This window comes from Heteronotia binoei, chromosome 11, assembly GCF_032191835.1.
Source record: "Heteronotia binoei isolate CCM8104 ecotype False Entrance Well chromosome 11, APGP_CSIRO_Hbin_v1, whole genome shotgun sequence".
Classification (NCBI taxonomy): domain Eukaryota; kingdom Metazoa; phylum Chordata; class Lepidosauria; order Squamata; family Gekkonidae; genus Heteronotia; species Heteronotia binoei.
The window spans coordinates 68794031-68819087 of NC_083233.1; the positions used below are offsets into that span (position 1 = coordinate 68794031).

General features: G+C 47.3%; 1 protein-coding gene across 1 annotated transcript in view; it reads right to left on the reverse strand.

Annotated features, from left to right (window-relative positions):
* Window positions 1-25057, reverse strand: part of ULK1 (unc-51 like autophagy activating kinase 1) — a 147357-nt gene that overhangs the window by 118915 nt on the left and 3385 nt on the right. The window contains exon 4 of the mRNA XM_060249366.1: window positions 2801-2833. Coding sequence (XP_060105349.1) covers window positions 2801-2833 — 33 coding nt within the window. The remainder of the gene's footprint in view (window positions 1-2800; window positions 2834-25057) is intronic.

Sequence of the window (25057 nt, forward strand, 5' to 3'; positions counted from 1 at the left end):
GAGCCCTGCTGGTTCAGACCAATGGTCCAACTAGACCAGCATCCTGTCTCAAAACAGTGGCCAACCAGTTCCTCTGGACAGCCAACAATAGGGCACAGAGGCCGAAACCACCTCCTGATGTTGCCTCCCAGCTCTGGGATTTAGAGGCTTAGTACCTCTGAACGCAGAGGTTCCCTTCAGTCACCATGTCTAGTAGCCACTGACAGAAATCCTCCATGAATCTATCTAATCCCCTTTTTAAAACCGATTACTCCTGCGGCCATTGCTACATCCTCCGGCAGCCAGTTCAACATTTTAATCGCCCTCTGTTTGTGTAACAAACGGAGTAATAATTTCATTAATTGGCTAAAAATCATGCAATTAAGGTTCCCGGTTCCCAAAAATCACAGAGGCCATGTTCAAGTTCCACGAGACAATGGACAAGGCTAGGGTTGTCAATCCCCAGGTAGGGGCAGGAAATCCCCCAGTTTGGAGGCCCTCCCCTTGCTTCAGGGTCATCAGAAAGAGGGGGGGGGGAGGAAATGTCTGCTGGGCACTCTATTATTCCCTATGGAGACTTATTCCCATAGGAAATAATGAAGAATTGATCCACGGGTATCTAGGGCTTGGGGGGGGGGCTGTTTTTTTGAGGTAGAGGCACCAAATTTTCAGTATAGCATCCAGTGCCTCTCCTCAAAATACCCCACGTTTCAAAAAGATTGGACCAGGGGGTCCAAGATAATGCATGGGATGGAGAAAGTAGAGAAAGAAGTGCTTTTCTCCCTTTCTCACAATACAAGAACTTGTGGGCATTCGATGAAATTGCTGAGCAGTCGGGTTAAAACGGATAAAAGGAAGGACTTCTTCACCCAAAGGGTGATTAACATGTGGAATTCACTGCCACAGGAGGTGGCGGCGGCTACAAGCATAGCCAGCTTCAAGAGGGAGTTAGATAAAAATATGGAGCTGAGGTCCATCAGTGGCTATTAGCCACAGTGTGTATATATATGGATATATATGGATATATATATATAATTTTTTTGGCCACTGTGTGACACAGAGTGTTGGACTGGATGGGCCATTGGCCTGATCCAACATGGCTTCTCTTATGTTCTTATCCAATTCTATGAGCCCCAAAAGAAGGTGCCCCTATCCTTCATTATTTCCTATGGAAGGAAGGCTTTTAAAAGGTGAGCGGTCCTTTTAAATGTGATGGTCGGAACTCGCACTGGAGTTCATTTATGCTTGTCACAACCTTGCTCCTGGCTCCACCCCCAAAGTCTCCTTGCTCCACCCCCAAAGTCCCCAGACATTTCTTGAATTGGACTCGGCAACTCTAGACAAGGCTGGCCAGTGGATATTCTGTTAAAGCTCTTATAAGCAGCGCACAGAAATTCTGCAATAGAATGTACGATCCTGGCTTGATATACAGAGTCAGATTCCTGGTGCATCTAGGAAGAAGACTGGCAGTGGCTACTCAGGATCACAGGCAGAGAAACCTCTACGTCCACCTCTGCTACTTGAAATTCTCTAACTGGAAAGGTCGAAGACTGCCCAGGGAGCTCGTGCGTGCAAAGCCGGTGTTCTAGCACCTGAACCTCAGCCCCTCCCCTGTTTTTCCTGGCACAGAGACCCATCAGCGTGAAAAATGGTTTCTGCTACTTAAATCCTGCTCACTGCAGGGCAGCAGCAGGGCTTGCCCAAGAAGCCTGCCAGGACAAACAGGTGGCAGCATTTTCTCTTAAAGTCAAACAGGCTCAGAGCAAAAAAAATTATAGATTTAATGCAGTGAGGCTTGAGTCCCGCAACGTGAAGTCAGAGGCACCAGCCAAATTTTGTTCTCCTTGGCAAGATGGCCAACCTCAGGATTGCCAAGTCTGGGGACTTTGGGCGTAGAGCCAGGAGCAAGGGTGTGACAAACATAATTGAACTCCAAAGGGAGTTCTGGCCATCACATTTAAAGGGATGGCACACCTTTTAAATGCCTTCCCTCCACTGGAAATAATGAAGGATAGGGGCACCTTCTTTTGAGGCTCGTAGAATTGGACCCCCAGGTCCAATCTTTTTGAAACTTGGAGAGTGTTTTGAGGAGAGGCACTGGATGCTATGCTGAAAACTTGGTGCCTCTACAAAAAAAACCAGCCCCCTCCCGAACCCCAGATACCCACAGATTAATTCACCATTTATACCCTATGGGAATCGGTCTCCATAGGGAATTAATGGAGTGCCCAGCAGATATTCCCCCCCACCACCGCTTTCTGATGACCCTGAAACAGGCGGAGGGCCTCCAAACTGGGGGATCCCCTGCACCAACCTAGGGATTGGCAACCCAAGCCAACCTCCACGTGGAGTCTGGAGATCTACTGAAATTACAACCAATCTCTAGAATGCAAAGGTCAGCTCACCTGGAGGAGATGGCAGCTTTGGAGGGTGGACTCTATGGCAGGGGTGGAATTCTAGCAGGAGCTCCTTTGCATATTGGGCAACACCCCTCTGATGTAGCCAATCCTCCAAGAGCTTACAAAAAAAGAGCCTTGTTAGCTCCTGGAGGATTGGCTACATCAGGAGTGTGTGGCCTAATATGTAAAGGAGCTCCTGCTAGAATTCCACCCCTGCTCTATGGTACTGTACCCTGGTGTTGAGGGCCCTCCGATCCCCAAACTCCACCCTCCCCAAAAACTACCCCCCACATCTCTGGAAGCTTCCCAGGCTGTTGTTGGAAACCGGACATAAAACCCAGTGCTTGCTAATCAATTTGATATTTTCCTACATAGTCTGGTTAGATAAGAAAAGCCTGACTTAGAAAATCAGAATCACTCACCTCCATAACCAAATAAACCGAATTGGCCATTTCCTGAAAAGGGAAGGGGAAAAAAGAAAAGCCGTTATCATTATGCTGCGAGTCTAGATAACAACACCTGTAGCATAAACTGAAGGGGGAGGAGACATCTGGTGTTACCCATTGTCATGGTTTCCCATTTTTATGTTAAACCTTCACTTAGCCTGTCTCATAATCCCACTTTGCAGGGGTAGAGAGAGGCAGAGAACAACTTTTCTTTTGCATGCCACGCAGGGATAATCGTAGGGGTAGAGAGAGAGAGGAGGGAGAGAACAACCTTTCCTTTGCATGCCACACAGGGATAATTGGGAAGGATTACGTTGGTTAAGAGCAGAAAATGAGAATACAAAGTGGGTGCCAAAGATTTAAAGTTTAGCAAGTCGTTCAGAATTCTGCTGTACAGTTTTTTTCACTTTACAGAGCCCAGCCGGCACAGCCTTCCTGTTCTCTCAGCTTCCAGCATATACCCCTATCCCCAAGCAGATGACTGAAGCCCTCCAAGCTTCCAAAATTTCTGTTGGGGAGCAGAGTAGAGCATAAATGAACAAATGCATTATGTGCTCCCAAATAAGGCTGTGCCTTCACTTAGTAGTATTTTAGGTGGGGAGGAAGGGAATACCTGCCTAGCCAGCCAGAGAGGCGCAATCAACCCCAGAATTCAATAGGGTAACAGGTGTCACATCACAGCCAGATTGCCCTCATTTCTGTATTAGGCGTGCATCAACTTTGCAAACAAGTCCGTGATGTTACTCATTCATAAACCCTTTTTGTCCACCAGTCCATATATACCTTTGTTAGTCATTAGCCACCCATTGAGAAAAGAAAGCAGCTAACTCATTGCTGGCAGATAGGATCACCACCCTCCACGTGGGAAAACAATAACACAACCCAAGGGTTACAGTGACAAATAACTAATGATTTATACCAACACCTAGACAATAAAAAGACACAAGTCCCTAATACAGTCCCATAGAAAAATAGTTCACGTGCTTGAAAAGTCGGTCCACAATGAGGACGTCTTCTTCACAATGTAAATGCTTCCTTCAATGGTTTTGTACCATGCTTTTGCACCACGTACTTCCGAGTGACGTCATCATGCTGGGAACGTCAGGGGAGGATCCCCCCCACCGGCCCAATGTGGGTTGGGAACCTCCAGGGCAGGAGAACCCCCGTCCGGCCCGGAATCTTGGCAGCCGTAAGACCTGAGCAAGGCGTTTTGGAGTACATTCATTCTTAGGGTCCCCATATGTCTGAAGCAACTTGAAGAAGAGTTGGTTTTTATACTCCCACTTTTTACCGTGGCGCAGAGTGGTAAAGCTGCAGTACTGCAGTCTGAGCTCTCTGCTCACGACCTGAGCTCGATCCCAGCGGAAGATGGGTTCAGGTAGCCAGCTCCAGGTTGACTCAGCCTTCCATCCTTCCGAGGTCGGTAAAATGAGTACCCAGCTTGCTGGGGGGAAAGCGTAGATGACTGGGGAAGGCAATGGCAAACCACCCCATAAAAAGTCTGCCGTGAAAACGTTGTGAAAGCAACGTCACCCCAGAGTTGGAAATGACTGGTGCTTGCACAGGGGACTACCTTTATCTTTCCCCCCCCTCTCCCTTAAAGAGTCTCAAAGTGACTTACAATCGCCTCTCCTTCCTCTCCCCACAACAGGCACCATGTGAGGTAGGTGGGATTGAGAGAGAGAACTGTAACTGGCCCAAGGTCACCCAGCAGGCTTCCTATGGAGGATGAGCAGGGACTCCTCCACAGACCAGAAATGGGCAACACAGGAAACCAATCAACTACAAGGCAAACGCAGAGTACTATTTTGACATCCAGAGGGGATAGCCACCAGTCAACTTAAGCTGGTATCTCAAGAAAAACACTTAAGCCCAGCAGAAAAGGCAATTTGCATTATGGCCTGATGAGGGATGAAGACACTCTCCAAGAATGTGTTACTCGGAAGTAATCCCATTGCATTCAATAGGACTTGTGTACAGTGGCAGCCTGGGGCCAAATGCCGGAGAGGTTGCAGACACCAGGCGGTCATTATGTCAGCCGATCCTGCTGGCCAGTTATTAGGATAGCACGTTTATAATTATGGCCAGCTCATAAGGCTATGACGGAGCATAGGAACCTACAGCTCCCCCACCACACCAGTACACAAAGCACATTTCCCCATGCGCAGAGGAAGACAGGCCTTTTTTTCTTTTAAGCATAGCAGCGAGAGAGGCCGATTCTAATAAAAACCAAATTGCTTATTTGAACACCCAAAGGCCAATCTGCCAGGGATCTCACCCACTGGCCTAACCAACTAGGGTTGTTAACTCCAAGTTTGGAAATGCCTGGGGATTTGGGGTGCAGCCGGGCACAGCTTGGGGAGAGGAAAGACCTCACCAGAGCAGAATACCACGGAATCCACATACAGAGAGATGCAGGGAAAGGGATGCTGTAAGCCGCCCTGAGCCACTTGGTGGGAAGGGCGGGATATAAATCATAAATAAACTAAACTAAAACTAAACTCTCCTCTTCTGTACCATCCTGGGGTGGCCAAACTTGCTTAACGTAAGAGCCACATGGAATAAATGTCAGATGTTTGAGAGCTGCAAGACATGAACGCCAGAGGAAGGAAGGAAGGAAGGCAGGAAGGCAGGAAGGAAGGGAGGGAGGGAGGGAGGGAGGGAGGGAGGGAGGAAGGAAGGAAGGAAGGAAGGAAGGAAGGAAGGAAGGAAGGAAGGAAGGAAGGAAGGAAGGAAGGAAGGAAGGAAGGAAGGAAGGAAGGAAGGAAGGAAGGAAGGAAGGAAGGAAGGAAGGAAGGAAGGAAGGAAAACAGATGGAGAAGAAAGAGGCAGAAAGAAAGCAACTTTAACTTTAAATGCATTTTCCAAGCTACTGGCTGGCTTGGAGAAATGATTTAAAGAGAGAAGTTCCTTTTCCAAGATGATTGATGGGATGGTGGGGGCTTCAAAAGCCACATGATGTGTGTGAAAGAGCCACTTGTGGTTCCCGAGTCATAGTTCAGTCATCCCTGGTCCAGACCATACTAGTCTAAGTCTCTCTCAGTCAGTCTCTCTCTCTCTCTCTCTCTCTCATGAGTGAGACTATTTGTCTGTAAAGGTCAGTACTGTCTACTCTGGCAGCAGCCCTCCAGGGCCTCATGCCTTTCCTGTTATCTGCTACTTGGCACTCTTAACTGACGGTGCTGGAGTTTGAACCCAGAACCTTCCACACACCACGCAGACAGAGCCGCAGCCCCTCCCCATGATCACGGCAACACACACAGGCACATGATCCAGCCTGGAAGCTCTTCCTTCCCAAGTCAACGAAGACAACCGGACTTTTGCAAGCAGGGAAAGTGATCCGACCGGTCTTCCCCCCACTGCGGGAGCCGCATTCCCAGCAGTTTCCTTCCTCTGCGCAAGATGATTGTTTCCATCCTGATTCCTAATGCCTCATTCAGACAATCACCCGCCCACACAAACAGGATGTAGAAATGCGACCAAACCAGATGGGTGGGCACAGTACATGCATGAGTATGGAGTCGCCCCAGGGGCAACTCTGAAGGAACTGCACAACAACAAAAATCCACAGTGGAACCCTTCAAATGACCACAACGGTCCCGTGCCATTTTAGCATGCCGAACTCTTTCGACAGGCCTACAACAACTAACGTGGGAGGAGGCTGTCACTGCTATGTCGCTGAACGATATCATCTGTAAGGCCGCCAATAGAGGGATCAAAGAACCGAGATATTGATAAACCACCTTTGTTATAAAATCTTTCCTATAGCACAGGGGTGGCCAACGGTAGCTCTCCAGATGTTTTTTGCTTACAACTCCCATCAGCCCCGGCCATTGGCCAGCACCTTTTATGTAATTTAAATGGTTTCTATGTTCTTATTCCTTTAAAATTGTACTTTAAACTGTTTTGTCATGACTGTTAGGCGCCCAAAGTCCACTTGCAGAGCGAGCGGCATATAAATCTAAAGTAAATAAATAAAATAAAAATAAATAAAGAAGCACCGCATCCATGGGTGCAACGGCAAGTTATTCTCCATGATGTCGTATCAACCTAGGGATCCCGGAACCCCCGAAGGGGTGGAGGTCCCCCAGTTTTGGGTGCTCCTCTCTACCACCAGCCTCCCCAAAAAGGCAAGAAGCTGGAAATAAATACAGAGTGCCTATGTCATCCAGAACTGATGTAGGCACATAAATGACATTAGGGGGGCAATGCTCTGGCTTTTGGGCACGGCACTATGGTAGAAGCTAATCCTACCGTAGAGGTTTTGCCCACAAACCAGACCACTGCGCCCAACATCCCCCGTGTGTCCATGTCACTTCCAGGTTATGGGCATATTGCATTTCTTTCCAGATTCTTCCTTTCCCACTCTCAGTAAGTTCACCCCATCCCCCGCTAGCTGATCTGATGGGCCCGGCCCCCCATCTCAATTTATTGTGCCACTTGTACTGGATTTAGGTTGATACAGACCTCCTTGGAATAGCAGCAGTTGGGAGGACAGGGGGCAAAGACACAGTTTGGTGTAGTGGTTAAGTGGGAGAACTAGGTTTGATTCCCCACTCTTCCACATGCACCTGCTGATGTGACCTTGGGTCAGCCACAAGTTCTTTCCAAGCTGTTCCACTCAAGAGCAGTTCTGGGAAAGCTCTCTCAGCCCCACCTACCTCACTGGGTGTCTGTTGTGGGGAGAGGAAGGGAAAGGAGATTGTAAACTGCTGAGAGACTCCTTTGGGTATAAATCATATGAACATAGATATGAAGCTGCCTTATATTGAATCAGACCTGGCATCATCAAAGTCAGTATTGTCTACTCAGACTGGCAGTGGCTCTCCAGGGTCTCAAGCTGAGGTTTTTCACACCTATTTGCCTGGACCCTTTTTATTTGGAGATGCCGGGGATTGAACCTGGGACCTGATGCTTTCCAAGCAGATGCTCTACCACTGAGTCATCATCTCTCCCAAATCTAATCTCCTCTTCTTCTTTATTCAGACACCTCTCTGAACACCATCCGGTCCCCCAGTAAGGGGTCAGTGACCAGAGGTCACCATGACTTCCAGATGCACACACACAAAAATACAAAAATGCCAAAAGAGATACATACAAACTAGGCTGCCAAGCTACGGCCCCTCCCTAAAAAAACCCAAAACTGGTCTGTTTCACTTAATATTGTCTACTCCAAGCATCTCAGAGAAAAGATCAAGATGCAAAGCCATGTCCATCTGTTGTAGCACTAGAAAAGAGCAAGTGCTCAGTAGTGTCTTAAAGACTAACACAGTTTGGGCAGGAAATGAGCTTTCGTGAGTCACTGCTCATCGCTTCAGCTACCTGAAGAAGCGACCAGTGACTCACAAAAGCTCATACCCTGCCACAAATTGTGTTACGTCTTTAAGGCACTCAGAGAAGGCACTCTCGGAGAAAAGTCTTCCTCGCCAACTGTGCCCTGCGATCTGTTAACAGGAGACACCGAGGATGGAACCAACGGCTTTCCATGTGTAAAGGTGGTATTCTCACTGAGCTATGGCCTTTCTGTTTTGGGCTCAGGAGGCCCCCCTTTGTAAGCAACGCCCTGAGAATCGCTGATCAGGGGATACTTCGAAGCCAGTCAGGTGCTGTGGACTGGATGCTGGGTCATCCAGACAAAACCTACCTGCAAAACAGGCAACGTCTCTGACTTCAGGTCAACGCATACTAAGGAGAGGCAAAGAAACCTGCCCTGATAAAAATCTATTATGTTTCTTTCCAGCCCTACCTCTAATGACCTCAGGGAGGATATCTTCTCCCCCATTTTATCCTCTCAACAACCCACGGCGGTACCATACTGATGTAAAAAGGAAGACAGACCTTGAACGCAAGATGATTTCCCCCTTTAAACAGCTATACAGGCTTTTTACTGTATATTGTATATACTGTATATTTTTATATTGTATATACTGTATATTTTTATATTGTATATACTGTACATTTGTATAAGCTTTTTACTGTATATTGTTGTAACTGCCCTTGCTTGGATAGCTCAGGCTTGCCCAAGATCTCATCCCATCTTGGAAACTAAGGAAGATCGGCCCCGGCGTGCGGACTCTTATCTGGGGAGAACTGGGTTTGATTCCCCACTCCTCCACTTGCACCTGCTGGAATGGCCTTGGGTCAGCCATAGCTCTGGCAGAGGTTGTCCTTGAAAGGGCAGCTTCTGGGAGAGCTTTCTCAGCCCCACTCACCTCACAGGGTATCTGTTGTGGGGGAGGAAGGTAAAGAAGATTGTGAGCGGCTCTGAGACTCGGAGTGGAGGGCGGGATATAAATCCAATATCATCTTATTATTATTTGGATGGAAGACCTCCAAGAAACAGCCATCATGACCAGGGCTTTTTTTGAGCAGGAATGCACAGGAACACAGTTCTGGCTGGCTTAGTGTCAGGGGGTTTGGCCAAATAAGCAAATGAGTTCCTGCTAGACTTTTTCTACAGAAAAGGCCCTGGTCATGACGTGGAGGCAATCGACAGCAAACCACCTCTGAAAATCTCTTGCCTTGAAAACCCCATGGGGTTGCTATAAATCCACCGTGAACTGCTGGCAAAAATAATTTCTTGTAACCTGTCTGCAAGCTTCGCCCACCCCCCATCTTTCTTGACAGAACTCCAAGGCAAAAACAGTCTTCCTTTCAGATGAACAGGGTAGACAAGGCAGGGACTCCTAGGGCCTAGTCCTGCACTAACCACTCCATGACACCGCTTTGCAAACCAAACCTCCACGTTAACCTGTTGGGAGGACAGGAGGAAAAAAAACCACCGTTTTTGTCCTGGACTCCCCCATCTTCCTATTCTCTACCTGTCCTATTCTCTGCAAATCTACAAGGGGCCCTCGCTTGTGAACAGCTGCAAGAGTAAACAGCGCGCACGCCTCTCCCAGCACGTAAGCATCCCTGCTCCTGCCGAGATACACCAGGGTGGATTTGCAAAGGCCGTCCTTTCTTGGGAGTTGTAAGATGCTTTGCTAATTGGATCCCCGGAGGCTTTCAATTCAGCATCCCACATTAACGACAAGCGATATTTAATGTCTGGTCGTTCGCTAGGCTGCTAGCGCCGGTGACCTAATTCTGCCGGTTGTCCCAGTGCTAACTCACAGTACAGGGAGGCAAAAAGCGTTCCACGCAATTCAACTAGCTGGCTTGACTTGCTTTGCATCTTTGCCTTTTGCAAACTGCCATTGCTGGTCTGGAAGCTACAGGGAAATGCAAACCAAGGCTGCTGCTTTGTTTAAATTAACCACACTTCTTCACGAACGCTTCTTCTGGATTTCTGAACAGCCTGAAGCATGGTTTACTGCAAAGCCTGAATGAACAAAACACAGCTCATTCTGGCTGAGAGACAGTGTGGTATAGCAGTCAGAGTGTCAGAATAGGGATCTGGGAGACCCAAGTTCAAATCCCCACTCTGCCACGGAAGAGGCCTTGAGCCAATCACATACTTTCAGCCTAACCCACCTCACAGGGTTGTTGTGAGAATAAAACGGAGAACGGTGTATGCCTAGGCAGCAGCAAATTAAGAACAGCCAATCACACAGACAGCTGAGGCCCACACACACAAAAAAGGGCAGAATTCCACCCCCCCCCCCCCACACACACAAATGCTGTACTCGCCATCCTGGATCAGTTCCATCTGTGTTATTTTCTAGCCCACTGGCAAAGGATTTCAAACAGTCAGAGAGCCACATGCAATTTCCTCTAAATCTATTCCTGCCTGCACACTGCCTTTGATTTATTTGTTGGCCTAGCCCAGGGGTGGCCAAACTTGCTTAACCTAAGAGCCACACAGAATAAACATCAGATGTTTGAAGGTCGCAAGGAAGGAAGGAAAGCAAATAGATGGGGGAGGAAGGGAGAGGTTGAAAGAAAGCAAATTTAACTCTAAATGCTTTCTCTAAGCTGCCAGCTGGCTTGGCGAAGTGATTTAGAGACAAGTGCCTTCTTCAAGCCGGCCTATGGGGCAGTGGAGGCTTCAAGAGCCACATATTATCTGTGAAAGAGCCACATGTGGCTCCCGAGCCGCAGTTTGGCCACCCCGGGCCTAGCCAATCCAGCCGGTGTGCTGTGCAAAGCACCAACATTCTCTGTGAGAGTGTATGTTAAAAGCAGCCAAATGCTTCCGACTTATGGAGACCCTAGGAATAAATATCTTCCCCAATGTCTCATTATTCACAGCCTGGCTCAGATCTTGCAAACGGAGGGTCACGGCTTCCTCGATGGAGTCTCTCCATCTCAGGTCGGGTCTTCCTCTTTTCCTGCCTGCTTTCAGAGTTCTACATTTATTTTGCCCCTTACAACTATGGGAGGGAGAGCAGGATAGGTAGCCCTGTTGGTCTGTCTGTAGTGGTAGCAGAGTAGTAAAGCTGCAGTACTGCAGTAGGAGCCGTCTGCTCACAACCTGAGTTCGATCCCAGCGGAAGCTGGTTCAGGTAGCTGGTTCCAGGTTGACTCAGCCTTCCATCCTTCCGAGGTTGGTAAAATGAGGACCCAGCTTGCTGGGGGGAAAGTGTAGATGACTGGGGAAGGCAATGGCAAACCACCCTGTAAAAAGTCTGCCGTGAAAACGTTGTGAAAGCAACGTCATCCCAAAGTCGGAAACGACTGGTGCTTGCACAGGGGACTACCTTTACCTTTTAGTGGTAGAAAAGAGCAGAAGTTCAGTAGCCCCTTAAAGACTAACAACATCTCTGGCAGGGGATGGAGCTTTCACGAGTCACTGCCAGTGTTCCCTCTAAGCTAAGTTAGTGTGATCTAGCTCACAGTTTTTTAGCTTCCAGCTCACACATTTTTGTCTTCGCTCAGGAAAAATGGCCCCAGAGCAAACTAATTGATGTAGTAGCTCACAACTTGAATGCCAGTAGCTCACAAAGTAGAATTTTTGGTCACAAGACTCCACAGCTTAGAGGGGAACATTGGTTACTGCTCACTTCTTCAGACACTAAGAGACTCTAGCTCTTTTCTAGAACTACGGGAGGGCTGAGGGTTGGATATTATGGATTTTTCAGAAATAGACTCCAGCAACACTCCTCTGCTCTTGCTCCAGGGACAGGCATGTGCATATTCTGTTTAATGTAGGACAATACATTTTAAAATGCCTTTCTTTTAAAAGAGCAAAAAGAAAGGCAGAGTGAAACTGACAATAGCTTAACGCTTCCTCAATAGTCCTATCCAAAACCACACCTCCACATCAATGAGGACAATGACATTGCAAATGTGATGGAAGTTTGTTTGGTTTTTGTTTGTTTTTTTGGGGGGGGGGGCAGGGGGACTTTGCATTTGAACAAACCAGGATAACAGCCAGACAGATTTTAAGAACAGGATGATTTGGGGTGAATTTTGTCAGGATTCTCAGGAACAAAGGAACAAATGGTGCTTATCTCAGAAGGGGGAAAGCAGGTATAAAAAGGTAAAGGTAGTCCCCTACCGCCCCCCCCACCACCACCAACGGCAGGATGTGGTGGATTTTTTGTTACGAGGTGGTTTGCCATTGCCTTCTCCAGTCAACACTTTACCCCCAGCAAGCTGGGTACTCATTTGACTGACCTCAGAAGGATGGAAGGCTGAGTCAACCTCAAGCCGGCTACCTGAACCCAGCTTCTGCCAAGATCGGACTCAAGTCATGAGCAGAGCTTGGACTACAGTACTGCAAGCTTACCAGTCTGCGCCATGAGCCAAGCATGGAAGTCTGCATATGCTAAATTGCAAAGCAACTGAGAGGCCAGGTCCCAGAAATGTCTATTTTGAAGCTTCGATAGTCTGAACTGTAATAACTGCACACACAGCTGCTGGTATCTGGGCATGCATTTCACATACACAGCCTATCCAGTTGGGGGGAAAAACCTGTTTGTGCTCGGCTAAGTGGACTGGACAACCTAGCAAAGCAATAAGGATTCCTCTAACGGTTGATAGTTACAGCTGACACGCTCGTTCACAGATTCAGAAAGGTAGCCATGTCGGTCTGAAGCAACAGAGCAAAGTTGGGAATCCAGTGGCACCTTGAAGATCAACAAAATTGAATTCTGGGTGTAAGCTTTCGTGTGCACACACACTTCATCAGATCACAAAAGGCTGACGATGCAACCTGACCCTAACTCTGTTCAGCGCTGTTATCTATTCAAGTCTGCCTGGCATTCTCTACAGCAACAAGAGGAGACAGAAACGTTATCCCCTCCCCCACAAGCCATTCAGCCTGACAAAGATGTCTGGAGAACTTCAAGTCTGCACACCGTTTTGTGTTATTTGGGCTGGTCCTAATCAAAGGGATTAAAAACGGCTTTTTCAAAATCTTTGAAGCCAGAGTTTTACAAAATCACAGGCTGCCTAATCACATCATTATAATTATTAAAATTGCAGCTGAATCATGAATTATACATGCCCTTCACTGTTATTCTGCCCTCTCCCTCGTAGTTTTCCCAAGTGGCTAAATTTAGCCTCTATGTTCACTTAGGGCAGAGCACTCTCTCTGTATTTATCTACTTCATTTATAACCCCTGCCAATATTCCCTCTAGGCTGCAGAGTCTTGTGAACAAAAAGTCTACTTTGTGAGCTACTGCTATCAAAGTTGCGAGCTACTGGCATTACAGTTGTGAGCTACTGCATAAATTATTGCGCTCTGGGGTCATCCTTCCTGAGCGAAGACAAAAATGTGTGAGCTGGAAGCTAAAAATCTGTGAGCTAGCTCACACTAACTCAGCTTAGAGGGAACACTATCCCCCCACATACTTTCCCCACCAATGGAAACTCAAACTTGGCTTACAACATTCCTCCATTTATCCTTACAACCAGGGGTCATTATGTATAAATGGAGCTCATTAGCACAGCTCATTTGCATATGCCACCTCCCCCTGACATCACTGGAAGGTGGACTAAGTTATATCAGTTCGGAATCTACCTTAAAATCCTTCTTAAATTAGAATTGTCACAATAAAACCTGACTCCCATCATACTTTTTAAATTACTTTCTCCCATGTGGCTACAGTGGCATGATGAAGATTTCCATCTGTCTGCTTGATAGGTTTTGGTTCTTCCCCCCCTTTTTGTGGGGGGAAATATGAGAAAGTTTGTCAAATCTTAAGAGTTCAGCAAAATTATCCCGGGGGGGTTGAACAATGGAGCCCAGAAGCAAGTTTTTTTTGGGGGGGGGGTTTGGGGGGGAGGTAAGAAAGAAAGAGCACAATAAAATTTAGAGGTTCCAGAGCTCTGCTCCTGTGAGCTCCTGCCCAAAATGAGGCCTGCTTACAACAATCTTGTGAGGTAGGATAGACTAAAAGTCTGACTGGCCCAAAGCCACCATGTGTGTTTCCACGGCAGAGTAGGGATTCAAGCATGGGTCTCCAAGATTCTAGTCCAGAACTCTAACCACAACACCATGCCAGCTCCCACTTTGCTTACATTCCTCTGTGCTTGGGCAGCACTACAGCAGTTAACAAGTACAGATTTATTGACAGTATTTATATCCTGGTTTTCACCCCAATGGGAACTCAAACAGCGTGGCTTACATCACTCTCCTCTCTTCCTCACAACAACCCTGAGCGGCGGGCTAGGCTGAGTGTGACTGGCCCGGCCCAAGGTCACCGAGCAAGCTTCCATGACAGAAAAGGAGATTTGAACCTGGATTTCCCATATCCTAGTCCAAACCACCCAGGAATTCACCATGAAGGTAAGAGGAGAGTTCTCTGTTCCTCTTTTCTTTGGCCCCTCCGTCCTACCCCCTAAGATTCTTTGTGGGGGGAAAAAAAGTAGCAAAGGATTAGATTTCTTCCCCTTCATCCCCCCATAACTCCCAAATTCCTTCCTCAGTGATTGCTTTGAACCTGATCTTTGATGCCAATGTAGTCAGTGGGTGAGGCACTTGGGTTCAGATGCACACGCTGCATCAAATGTCTCACCACCTCCTGCCCAATTCTTCAGTTACCGTCTGAAGCCGATGTTCTGCCAAGGACTGAAGCCAGGATATTATATACCCCCAATTTTATGCCAAGTCAGATTGCCAGTTAGTTTAGCCCAGGGTTTTTTTTTTTTGTAACAGGAACTCCTTTGCATATTAGGCCACACACCCCTGAGGTAGCCAATCCTCGTGGAGCTTACAGTAGACCATGTCCTAAGAGCCCTGAAAGCTCTTGGAAGATTGCATATTAAGCTGCACCCCCTGATATAGCTAAAGGAGTCCCTGCTACAAAAAAAGCCCTTAGCTTCCAAGATCTGACGAGATCAGGCCAACCTGAACCACCTAGGTCAAGCCTCGGTAATTTATCCCTTGATTAATGTAGACCTTCACTGGAGGCAGGAGTCGATAAAAATCCTAATCCTAATAGACCTGGGAAACGTCCCCATCTGTGAGACTGGGCCTACCCTCTCCACCTTTCCAGCGTTTTCCAAGCGCCAGGTTTGAAACGTTACACCGTGGGCTAACGTCATCCCTGGAAACCAAAGCGAGCCAGGCTTTCCAGCCAGACAGCTGAAAAGCATTTCACAAACCCGCTCATAAAATTGCTTCTGAAGGGGGATATTTTCATAATGGAAACGCTGACAGAGCCCAGAAAAAACAGCCGTGTGAACAACATGGCCGCAGTAACCCGAGATCCCGCCGGCCGCATTCAAAAACAAAACCACATGCCCGTCTCCGATTACTCTTGGGAAATATCCCTTAAGGCCGCTGAGTAATTCTGCCGCCCGGTTTCCAGAAGGAAGTTTGAGAGTCTGGAAAGCTGCCTCGATGCTCTTCTGATGTACAATCAGGTGATGGGGAGGGAAACATGAAGCCTGATGGAAACATCAACAACTGAGTAAAAGGGATGGGTCACTTCCAAAAAAATGGCCCTGCCCTCTCGTGGCCAGCGAATAGGCTCGCTCAAAACAGCAGCAGCTGGGAGCCAATGAATCCCCTCCACCCCCAGGTCTTCTCCAGAACAGCGGTCCCCAACCTTTTTGGCACCTGGGACCGGTTTTGTGGAAGACAATTTTTTCACAGACTCTGTGTGTGTGTGTTGGTTTCGGGATGATACAATTGTGCACTTCATTTCTATTATTACATAATATATAATGAAATAACCATACAACTCACGGCCCGGTCGCTAACAGGCCGTGGACCTGTACTGGTCCATGGCCCAGGGGTTGGCGACCCCTGCTCTAGAAGCAAGAAAGCCTCTGGTCTCCAAAAGGTAGTCCTTGCAGACTTATCACTGTTTGTATGACTTGAAATTGCATGAAGGCACACACATCTCCACCCAGTAAACTGTGGCCTCTAAGCAGGTGTCGGGGGCCCAGCCAACACCATCCAGAATTCCAAAGGGCTGCGTTATGACCAGAAGGAGCTAGCCAACAACATTGCAAAGGACAAACATCATCTGACCAGAAGGTTCAGGAAAAGGGGACGGGTGAAAAACAGCCGAAGGGAGTGGAACACACAGAGAGAGACAAAAGCCCCCTTCGAACATAACGCGAAACCACCGTTCATTCTGGACTTGGGTTAGTTTGGGAAATGAGAACTTGCCTTGCAGAGAATCGTTCCAATCCTGAATCTACAAGTTCTGGGTTCATAGTCTTTGCCGTTTTCCCCACAAGCCTGTATGCTTCTGCATGCCACGCAAAACCAGAATTCAGACTAACCGCGGGTCATTCTGTGATTTCAGATCCTAAGCAACTGTGCTTAATGGAGTGGGCCACTAGGGTTGCCAGGCAACCAGGAGGCGGCTAGGAGAAAACATGGAGGAAACACCAGAGACAAACGGCTGATGCCACTTCTGGGTTTCTCTGGAAGTGCTGTCACACCATTGGCTGAATGGCCTTTTTGGTATTTTTTTTTCTCCCACCACTACCACTCCAAAACAGGACTAGGGGGTAGAGAATTCCCTAACCCCACAGTGGGAGCTGGGCAGCCTTATGGGTTACATTTGGACGACAACACTACCCATAGTTACTTTAGAACAAAGTTTTGAGTCCAGTGGCACCAACAAAGTTCTGTTCTGGGGAGAAGCTTTTATGTGCACATGCACGTCTTCACATACATACATGGTTACTTTAGCCTGAGTGTGTTCACACTACACTAAGTAATGCGTTTTGCAACTGGATTTTTGCTATTCCTACACAGTAAAAATCCAGCTGCGAAACGCATTATTTAGTGTAGTGTGAAAGTCTTTTGCCAAAAGTCTGAACTGCTGAGGGCCTAGGGTTGCCAAGTCCAATTCAAGAAATATCTGGGGGCTTTGGGGGTGGAGCCAGGAAACATTGGGGATGGAGCCAAGAGAAAGGTTGTGACAAGCAGAATTGAACTCCAAAGGGAATTCTGGCCATCACATTTAAAGGGACTGCACACCTTTGAAATGCCTTCCCTCCATTGGAAATAATGAAGGATAGGGGCACCTTCTTTGGGGGCTCATAGAATTGGATCCCCTGGTCCAATCTTTTTGAAACTTGGAGGGTCTTTTGGAGGGAGGCATTGAATGCTATGCTGCAAATTTGGTGCCTCTAACTCAAAAAACAGCACCCCCCCGAGCCCCAGATACCCACAGATCAATTCTCCATTATTCCCCATGGGAACTGGTCTCCATAGGGAATAATGAATGCATAGCAGACATTTCCCTCCCCCCCTCTGCTTTCTGATGACCCTGAAGCGGGGGGTGGGCCTCCAAACTGGGGGATCCCCTGCCGCCACCTGAGGAATGGCAACGCTATGAGGGCCCCAACATACCGCTTTGGGAACTCTGGGGCCATCTGTGACACAGAGTGTCACGTATCCACAAAGGGTTCATTGGCTTGTGCCCAAATGAATCGCCTCCGTTGCACACTCTCACACAGAGACCGACTTTTTACCATGAATAGCTCCTACCTATCTGGGAGCCTGTTCCACAGATCATCTCTCTGGTTCTAAAAATAACAGATTCCTCTCCATCCTTCATCAGGGACAGTCTGAGGCTGTCCTTTTGCTTCGTGCTGGCCCCATTAGGGCCACTTAATAATATATAACGACACAGGAACTGGGACGCCTATTTTCAAAGCTTTTGAGAGGCTGTTCTAGACCACAGCGGCTTTTGTTAGACCATCAGGAGAGGAGGAGCAGAAGTGGGGTGAGGGGCTCTCCCATTTTAAAATCTACCAGCACCACAGATTTAAAGAACAGGCTTTCATTAGCAATCCAACACACGGCTAATTTAGAGAGCAACGCTCTTACAGAATGGGTAGAATCAAGATAGCCTCTACTCCTTAGAGTAGGGGTGTCAAAACTAATTTGCTATGAGGGCCGGATCTTGACCTTGTCGGGCCGGGCCATGCGTGTCATAAAATGTAATGCCAGGTCAGGGGAATATAAACTTTATAAAGGACACAGACAAAAACACAAACTCAGCCTAATCCACCTCACTGGCTTGCTGAGCCTCAGCCAACGAAAGGAAGAGAGGCTTGGCTCAGTATCTCTGCTGTGCAATTGAGAGAGCCTGGCAAAGCTAGCTTTCCTTCCCCCACTTCCTCCCCAAAAGAGGAGCTTTGCTCTGTAGCTCCTGTGCGATTGAGCAAGCCTGGCAAAGCAAGTTGTGATGCAGAAGAAAGCAGACAACTGTGAGTTGCTCGGGGGGCCTGATAAGAGCCCTCCAGGGGCCTGATTCGGCCTGGGTCACAGGTTTAAATAAGCCTCTAAACTAAAGAAAGACAGATGAAACATCTTGATATCTAGAACAGATGTCTTTGGAAGGGCTTCTTCAGTTCCATGAACTAAATACTGGAAAATTGTCACTCCTTGGCAATTGGAAAGACTGCTTTTGAATTGTCTTCTGTTAATGTCTTCTTGCTACATGCTCTTGTCTATTTGATGTTCTATGTGCAAGCTCTGTCAGGACACCACTGACCTTTACATTACACTGTTTTGTTGTTTAAAATGTATGGTGTCTCTTAGCGGTTTTTTTATTTACACAGCTGTACACTAAGATCCTATAGTTTCACTAATCCTCAGGTGAGAGCAGGGGATCCCCTGATTTGCAGGCCCTCTCCCCGCTTCAGGGTCATCAGAAAGTGTGTGTGTGGGGGGGGGAGGAAATGTCTGCTGGGTACTCATTAGTCCCTATGGAGACCAATTCCCATAGGGAATAATGGAGAATAGATCCACAAGTATCTGGGGCTCTGGGGGAGCTGGTTTTTTAGGTAGAGGCACCACATTCTCAGCATAGCATCCAGTGCCTCTCCTCAAAGGACCCTCCAATTTTCAAAAGGCTTGGACCAGGGGGGTCCAATTCTAAGAGCCCCCAAAGAAGGTGCCCCTATCCTTCATTATTTCTAATGGAGGGAAGGCCTTTGAAAGGTGTGTTGTCCCTTGAAATGTGATGGCCAGAACTCCCTTTGGAATTCAATTGTGTTTGTAACACCCTTGCTCCTGGCTGCACCCCAATGTCTCCTGGCTCCACCCCCAAAGCCCCCAGATATTGCTTGAATTGGACTTGGCAACCCTAACTGGCACTATCATCTCTCACTTTGAAATCGTCTCCCAAAGATCTGGCTGTGAAAGTGATAATGGTATCTCTAGAAAATGTCCGGAGTTCTATGGTCCAAACTTCTTCTAAGTAGCAGAGGCCCTGTTTTTGTTGTTCATTTTTCTCCTGGGATCCTGCCGCCACCCACAACCCTCCCATCCATTGAGGACTCCACCCTCAAGTTTCCAGGAATCTCCCAACCCAGTGTTGGAAACCCTAGGCCAGGGGTGGCCAAGCTGTGGCTCGGGAGCCACATGTGGCTCTTTCACACTTATTGTGTGGTTGAATCCCTCACCACCCCATCAGCCATCTTGGAAACGGAACTTCTCTCTTTAAATCAAGCCAAGCCAGCCAGCAGCTTGGAAAATGCATTTAAAGTTAAAGTTGCTTTCTTTCCACCTCTTCCTTCCCCCATCTGTTTGCCTGCCTGCCTTCCTTCCTTTTCTCAAACATCTGGTGTTCATTCAGCTCTCAAACATCTGACGTTCATTCTATGTAGCTCTTATGTTAAGCAAGTTTGGCCACCCCTGCCCTAGGCCTTAATGAAGTCCCCCCCCCACACCTGTGCCCCTAGACAGACCAAGTTTATCTGGCAAGATCTTTGTCTGCCTGTCCTGCAACCCAAAGCCAGTATTACAAAACTGCCTGAAAACAAAGAAGATATTGGATTTATATCCCGCCCTTCACTCCGAAGAGTCTCAGAGCGGCTCACAATCTCCTTTGCCTTCCTCCCCCACAACAGACACCCTGTGAGGTGGGTGGGGCTAAGAGAGCTCTTACAGCAGCTGCCCTTTCAAGGACAACCTCTGCCAGGGCTATGGCTAACCCAAGGCCATTCCAGCAGGTGCAAGTGGAAGAGTGGGGAATCAAACCCGGTTCTCCCAGATAAGAGTCCGCACACTTAACCACTACACCAAACTGGCTCTAACTCACACTTAACCACTACACCAAACAAAGACATTTGTAACCCCTAGGATGGAAAAGGAAACACTCTGTTACAGCACAAACACACCTTTTCAACAGGTTGCCAGGTTAGAGTGTTACTCCTCCTGAAATATTCTTATACCATAAATCTAAACGTAAGGCTGGCTTTTTTTGCTTGTGCGTTTTTTTTTAAAGGTCTTTCATTTAGAAAAATAAATGCAAACAGCCGTGTGTGCCACCACTTGCTAAAGACATTAATTGTGGTTTTGTCATCTATTTCCTGGTGTAGGAAGAAAGCTACAAGACAGTGTCAAACAACAACAACCCAAAAAAAAAGGTAGAGAAAGCACAGCAAGAACCACCAAAGACTAATGCCGGAAAAACAACACACATTTAGAAACCTTCAGGGGAAAAAAACCAACTGCTTATTTTTAGACTCATTAATTACCCAGGGCAAATGGAAGCAAATCTCAAACAACAGGACAGTAAGCATCTCAAGGGATTGGCAAGTGGCCATTGGTGCTGGAGAGAGAAAATTGCCCCAAAACAGAGTTCAGTCTTTAAGAAATTAAAGCCAGAAATGAGAGTTTACCAATCCAGTTGCACAAGGAGGCTGCAGCGGCACAGTTGCAGAAGTAAAACGGAATGAAACCAGAACTGGGATCTCTCTACACACCCCTCCCCAGAGACAGATTATGAAATAATTACACTATATGTGTTGCCCACTGTACAACCAGTATAAGCATCAAGTCTGGCCCCAATCAAGAAATGTAGCTATTTTGTGAGGGTCCAGAGAGTTCCGCACAGGGGATCCCTTGCAGAACTACAGTTCCCAGAATTCCTTGCAAGGAGGCCATAGCCCAGAAACAGATGGAGGCTTGTAATGCAGACATGCCCAAGCAGATGCCTTAGACTGAAGCCGACCCAATGACCCCGATTAGCACCCTGTCCTCAGAACAGGGGCAGCAAGGCATCACCTGGCAACTGAAACGCAGGTCAACAGTCCCGTGGATCGTGGCCTGCTGGCACAGCATCAGATTTGGGGGAGCTCTGGACAAGATACCCACCTACCGAGCATGCTTTGTTGAGCTGCCAGCTCTGGGTTGGGAAATTCCTGCAGATTGAGGAGTCATGCTTCAGAAGGGCAGGGTCAGGGCCGGAGAGGAGTTCAGCAAGATATAAAGCCAAGAGGCCTCCAAATAACAGGAAATATCTGGGGACTTTGGGGGTGGAGCCAGGAACAAGGGGAGTTCTGGCCATCACATTTAAAGCAGCCACGGTCCTTTTAAATGCCTTCCCTTCTTTGGAAATAATGGAGGATGGGGGCAGCTTTTTGAGGGGCTCATAGAACTGGACTCCCTGGTCCAATCTTTTTGAAACTTGGGAGGGGGGGGGAGTTAGGAGAGGCACCAGAAGCGATGTTGAAATCTTGGTGCCTCTAACTGAAAAAGGTAAGAGCCCCATGGTGCAGTACTGCAGTCCAAGCTCTGCTCACAACCTGAGTTCGATCCTGGCAGCAGCTGGGTTCAGGTAGCCGGCTCAAGGTTGACTCAGCCTTCCATCCTTCCGAGGTCAGTAAAATGAGTCCCCAGCTTGCTGGGGGTAAAGTGTAGATGACTGGGGAAGGCAGTGGCAAACCACCCCGTAAAAAAGTCAGCCATGAAAATGTTGTGATACAACGTCATCCCAGAGTTGGGAACGACTGGTGCTTGGACCTTTAGCTCTAACTTTAAAAGACACCCCCCCCCACCAGAGCCACAGGCCGATTGTCCATTATACCCAATGGATATTGGATAGTGAAAATTATGGGGGGAAAGGCCCATCAAAGATCAATAAGTTAAGAACAGTGTAAACCAGAGGCATAGATGGATTTTGGCTCCAGTTTATAGATACACTAGATCTACACATGGCAAAGCCATCCATATATCATTTGTTCTGTGTTTGTTTATTACTAATAAGTAAATGATACCCTTCTTATCACTGTTTAACCATTCCTTGTGATATTAAATAAATCATAGAATCATCGAGTTGGAAGGGACCTCCAGGTGCTTAATTCTCCAGGGTCATCTAGTCCAACCCTCTGCACAATGCAGGAAACTCACAAATACCTCCCCCTAAATTCACAGAAACAGCGTTGCTGTCAGATGGCCATCCAGCCTCTGTTTAAAAACCTCCAAGGAAGGAGAGTCCACCACCTCCTGAGGAAGCCTATTCCACTGAGGAACCACTCTAAAGGTCAGGAAGTTCTTCCTAATGTTGAACCGCAAACTCTTTTGATTTAATTTCAACCCATTTGGTTCTGGTCCTACCTTCTGGGGCCACAGAAAACAATTCCACCCCATCCTCTACATGACAGCCCTTCAAGTACTTGAAGATGGTGATCATATCACCTCTCAGTTGCCTCCTCTCCAGGCTAAACAGGCCCAGCTCCTTCAACCTTTCTTCATAGGACAGACTGTTACTAAATTCATCTCTTTGGTAAATCGGGTTTCTAGCAGAAGCTTTAAAAAATTGCTGACATTTGTTTCGTTGGGAGAAACTTCCCTCTTGCCTTCTATATTGGTCTAGGTTTTTTTTTTAAAAACCTACAAGAATGTACAGTAAGTTAATTGTTTAAAAAGGATCTTACCCATTTATTCTCATGGTGGCCTTTGGGTTTTTTCACATAGTTTTATTCTCAAGTCTTTTGTATTCTTTGTTTTTTTTCTACTGGCAGTCTGGCAGCAATTTTATTTAAGTAAAATGATTAGTAATAGAATTAAGCATCAGGAAAAGAATAATCCCAACGTCCAGTTTTAAAAGGGAAATTGTGGTTTTGATCATTTGGAGGGGTACAAAGAAGGACAGATGCTCAATGACTTTGAAAAGATTTTCATGCACCTTGTGTGTGGCGGAATATTTCTTACAATTTTGCAATAAAAGATTGGTACTGCATTACTTTTTTTGGGGGGGGGGGGGAGAAAAACAGAAGGGGTGGAGGAACCTGTCCATCTGCTTTAAAGCCCAGAGACTGCGCAAAACCTATTTGCTTCCTGATTATCTGACCCAAGATAACCTTCCCCCACGCGACATCCAGCCTCCCTTTCAAAGACAAGCGGAAAGGCATGCCGGGAAAGACAGTCCTTTGCTCCAGAAGCACCAAAGCCAAAGTCAAGCCCTGCCGAGGCGCAGAGACTACAACTCCCAGAAGGCACCGCCCGTCCCCTGCGCCAAACAGCATGGGATCTTGTTGCACCAATGACTCCACGGCTCAGCTCGACCAATCGCAGAGCGCAGGGGAGAATGTCAACAAACAAGGAGGCCTGCGGGCCACGTGATACCAGCCGGGACAACAAGCCCCAGATAAGGAACAGCAACAACTGGAGCTGCAAATGTTCTTGCAGCGACAGGAGAAACGCAGGGCTGCAAATCTCAAAGGAAAAGACGGAGTCCAAGGTGGAAAACGCACACTTTCTGCGATCACACACACTAAATTCTGCACTTTCAATGCACTTTTCTACAGGATTTTGCCAGTGGGGACAGTGAAATCCAGTTGGAAAGTGCATTATTTTAGTGTGTGCAATCGCAGCCACTCCGATCCAATTCAACAGAATTCCAGATAGGTGGATTTCTCGCAGGCATACAAAACAGGAACACCAGTGGCCATTTTTATCATCGTTGCAGCTAACTTAGAGCGACCCTGTAGGACTTTCAAGGCAAGAGATATTCAGATGTGGTTTGCCACTGCCTGCCTCTGCCTGGCAACCCTGGGATTTCTTGGTGGCCTCCCATCCAAAAGCTGACAAGGGCAGATCCTGCTTTGCTTCTGAGATGCAATGGGACTGGGCTAGCTCAAGCCATTCAGTTCAAGGGACTGGGCTAGCTCAGGCATCAGTTTACAGGAGTCAGTGTCTGCTATCCAAAGGAGGATTTGACACTGGGCACTGGACAGCGTTACTGATGTAACAAACACGGATTTGAGCAGACTTCGGAGGATGGTGGAAGACAGGAGGGCCTGGCGTGACTTTGTCCATGGGGTCGCAAAGAGTCGGACTCGACTGTGCGACTGAACAACAAAAACTGGGCTGGAGGATTTGCCTCTGTCTGGTGATTTCACTACAGAAACAAGAAGTTCTCCAGAATTTCAGAGGGAAGGATTCAGGTAGGTGGGGTAGTCGACATCAGGATTTCAGTAACAAATAAAGCGGGAGTCTTGTGGCACCTTAAAGGCTGAGAAAGCTTTTGATTTGAGCATCTGTTTTTGCAAACAAAAGCTCACATCATCAGATGTTATGCAGGGGGGGCCTTACCAGGCAGATATATATATATATATATATATATATATATATATATATATATATATATATATATATATATAATGATTAAATAAATGCCCCGGCCTCCATAGCCCAGGCTAGCCCAGTCTCATCAGATCTCAGAAACTTAACAGCATCCAAGAAATACCAGGGCCATGACATGGAAAGAGGCAATGGCAAGCCACCTCTGAATGTCTTGTGTCTTTAAAACTCTACAGGGTCACCATAAGTCACCTCTGATGTAATGGCACTTTTCAGCAGATGGGGGAGGGAACAGGGTCAAACAGTCAAGTCCAGCCCAACATGTAATTATTTAAAATTCAGATGCAATTGAGTTAAGTACAGACCAGAGCAATAACAACAAAGACCCTTCACAAGAGAATTGCCACCTCTTTAGTTTTGCTAAGCTACTTTACACTGTATAACAGCTAAGCATTTCTGCCTGGGATACTCTTGTTTATTTCTGGCTGCAACAGAGTCACATGCCTACCCCCTCTAGGATTTCAGTGCTGGTTTTCTAGGATAATAGAGCTGGGTC